At 43.0% G+C, this 3,558-nt stretch overlaps 1 protein-coding gene across 1 annotated transcript in view; it reads left to right on the plus strand.

The window, feature by feature from the left end:
• Window positions 1-541: 541 nt before the first annotated feature.
• The window catches only part of LOC111651810 (uncharacterized), a 6,285-nt gene continuing 3,268 nt past the window's right edge, over window positions 542-3,558 (plus strand). The window contains exons 1-3 of the mRNA XM_087172805.1: window positions 542-736; window positions 817-847; window positions 2,030-2,710. Coding sequence (XP_087028931.1) covers window positions 647-736; window positions 817-847; window positions 2,030-2,710 — 802 coding nt within the window. The 5' untranslated portion in view covers window positions 542-646. The remainder of the gene's footprint in view (window positions 737-816; window positions 848-2,029; window positions 2,711-3,558) is intronic.

Consider the following 3,558-nt stretch of genomic DNA (forward strand, 5'->3'; position numbering starts at 1 on the left):
TGGTTTTTTCCCTTCATGAGTAAAATTAAAAATAATCTTTTTGTGTCTTGTATGAATAATTGTGTTGTTTTTTTGTTTTTTTATAAATAAAATATAAGCAAAAATTGAATTTTTCATTATTTTGTTACTGGAAGACAAAGTAATGAAGTAAAACACTTTCAGGTGCAATTTAAAAATAAATAAATAAATAATAATAATTAAAAAAATTATGACATGTATTTAGAAATTATTCAAAATTATTGTTTTATTAAAGTAATTATGAACTCACATTTTCTAGATTGGCATTGCTGTGGACACAGTTGTAATGTTTTTCGATATTTATTGTCTTATTTGTGGTGTTTTATATAAAAACTGACAGTTCCTTTCCTACCACTTCCTGTGGTGAAACAAAGGTGAAAAACAAAGAGTTAGGAAAATGTGCATTTTCACTGCTGCAGATCAATGTGTTGAAGTACTGAATGTAAAATACAATAGTGCCCCCTGCTGGACAGATCTGATACTAACCTCCAGCACAGGAAGCTCAATCAGCAAATTGATGAGGTTCAGCTGCTCAGACCAGAAAGGAAAACAGCAGTTTACCTGAAGCCGAGAGCGTCGACTTGAATTCACCTCGTCTCACATTTCAGTCATTTAACTCGGTCGCAAGATGCTGCACACAGACAGCTTTAACTTAAAACGTGTGCCGCTCATATTTCTGCTCATATTTGGTCAATGTTGGAAACACTGTGCTGCACAGGTGAGCTGCCGTCCTCTCTGTAAGATCAACTGGTTTAAAACTGAATGTGATGTAGTTCTGTTTCCTTCTTCTGATTGTAGGTGAACAGAGAAGAGGAAAACGAGCCTCCAGGTGAGACTGAGAACAGGCTTTTTACAGGTAAATCTGCTGCTTTACTGTTAAACGCAGAGTTAGAAAGCAGCTTCTGCAGGTAAACAAAGTCAAAGTCTCCAAACTACCTCTAAATCTCAGTTCAGAGTTTCAGATAAATACACTTGTTAGTTATTTGAATTCAAACTATTTGCTTTTTAAAAGTTGTGTTCATCACTGGTGAAAATCACTGTTTGAAAGCTGTTGCTGGAAGTTTCACCTGTTCACCCTTTTCCTGTTTCCCACACACCTGTGACACTGAGTAAAGCTGAACTCTGACTTTAACAGGTGAGCACATTCACTCAAACTCACTGGTATAATTCTATGTTTTTGTTATTTTGAACAAACCCCAAGAAAAGACCAAGACGAGCTTCTAACACGTACTGTGTGTGTATCTAAAGTCTGACGGCCCTAATTTAATACACTTATTATATATATATTTATTTAATATTTAATTTAATTCCTCTGAGCCTCAGCGCTGCGTTGTCGTCCAGAAAATGTTAAAAACACTTCAGTGAGTCACATCATCCCACTGCCCTGAAAACTCAGGAGAGTGTATTTTAATCCGCCACTGAAAATAGTCCCCAACAAACACCACTTCCTCCTGTTTTAATTCAAAACTACACGAGCAGCTGTTTGAGGAAATTAGAGAATGATTTTAAGAAGTGAAACAATCCGTGAGGAGTTTGTAAGCTTTATGTCGTCAGTAGGAACCAACAGGGGCGAGGACTTAGATTTTAACGCGTTGTTGGTTTTGGTCTGTTCATGGGATTTGTAGAAGAAAAATAAAAATCATGAAATAGAAATCATGAGAAGGAGAATGTGAATTTGATCATTTACCTTGAATATCATGAACAGCTGACGATATGTTTGTTGGTTGATTTTCATGTTCTGGAGAAAGAAGAAGATTAGTCCCACAGTGAGGAAGAAAAAGAAACTGCAAAAATGTCAATATCAAATACATTAATAAATAATAGATAATAAAATGTACAATTAGATATTTAAATGACAAAAAAGCAGCAGAGTGTGTTAATTACTGCTCGTGGTGAGTTGTCTGTTTGTGGTGTGTGTTTTTAAAAACTGAAGGTGATGTATAAATCATGCTACTTGTCTTTAATGAGCTCACACCTGTAATATCCACCGGTGTGTTTGTTTCCTCCTCAGATGGACACGGTGGCGGCGGCGGCGGCGCCTTCTTCGCTCTGCGGAGCTGCCACCGGCTGCTGCACGGCGATGACAGCGGCGAGTTCTTCTCCCCGGACTACCTGTGCTCCAACCCGTCTCTGTGGTGCAACTGGACCGTCCAGGTGGATCCCGGCAAGAGGATCCACCTCCACCTGGAGGACTTGACCCCCGATGACGCCTGCCACCTCAAACAGGACGAGATCCACGTGGACGACCCCGCCGCCCGCTCCGGGGGTCACAAGGTCCTGCAGAAGTGCTGGCGCGAGGCCAAGTACACTTCCTCCTCCGACACTCTGCAGGTGGTGCTGCTGATTGGCGGCTGGCCCCACCTGCCCTACAGGGGCTTCTACGGCCGCTACCATGCGTTTGGACCGCCGGTGATGTACAACCCTCAGGACGTCTCCGAGTCAGAACCAGGTCTCGCACCAGAACTGGACGGAGAACAGATGGAGTCCGATTCATCAGAGCATCCACCAACAGCACATTCTGATGTGTTTGATTATTATGATTCAGCCATGACGGCTGAGCTGCCCTGGGGCCCCGAGGGGCCCGAGGAGGCGGCGGACACAGACGCTGAGGTGGGAATCAAGCCCTCAACCCTAGCGGTGCCTAATGCCTTGCTCTGCCAATTCAGTTCAGCTCCTTTCATACAACTGACAGGTGTTAAAGCTCCTTCACAGAGAACTGCTGCTGGCTAACAGCTGCTAACTGCTGCTAACAGCTGCTAACTAACTGCTGCTAGCTAACAGCTGCTAACAGCTGCTAACTGCTGCTGGCTAACAGCTGCTAACTGCTGGCTAACAGCTGCTAACTGCTGCTAACAGCTGCTAACTGCTGCTAGCTAACAGCTGCTAACTGCTGCTAGCTAACAGCTTCTAACTGCTGCTAGCTAACAGCTTCTAACTGCTGCTAGCTAACAGCTTCTAACTGCTGCTAGCTAACTGCTGCTAACAGCTGCTAAATGCTGCTAGCTAACAGCTGCTAAATGCTGCTAGCTAACAGTTTCTAACTGCTGCTAGCTAACGCTGCTAACAGCTGCTAACAGCTGCTAGCTAACAGCTGCTTACAGCTGCTAACAGCTGCTAAATGCTGCTAGCTAACAGCTGCTAACAGCTGCTAGCTAACAGCTGCTACCATCCCGACCCTGCAGTTCCTCTCAGCTCTGCGGAGCTTTTCAGCCTCTTTCAGATCAGTGTTTTGGTTTCTCGGCCTCAGACTTTAGAGTTTTGCTTCATGCTCCCAGCTCTCTTCACCCTCGCCTCCAGCAGTTTATCCGTTTAGATTTATACATTCTACGTTGCCTTGTCTTCTGCAGTTACAACAGGTATATGATGCACTAACAGGTGGAGAGATAATCCTGCAGATCAGAGTCTCTGTCTGTCGGTGGGGAAAAATATTATAAAACTGCACGATGCTGCAGCAAATGCATTTCTACAATCATCGACTTTGTTTAATCAGTGATAAATCGCATCATCCAGTGTTAACTTCATATGTATTATTTTTATTTC

Source organism: Seriola lalandi, unplaced genomic scaffold (genome assembly GCF_002814215.2).
Source record: "Seriola lalandi dorsalis isolate HSWRI2012SDOR001 ecotype SW California unplaced genomic scaffold, Sedor1 jcf7180002053791, whole genome shotgun sequence".
Taxonomy (NCBI): Eukaryota; Metazoa; Chordata; class Actinopteri; order Carangiformes; family Carangidae; genus Seriola; species Seriola lalandi.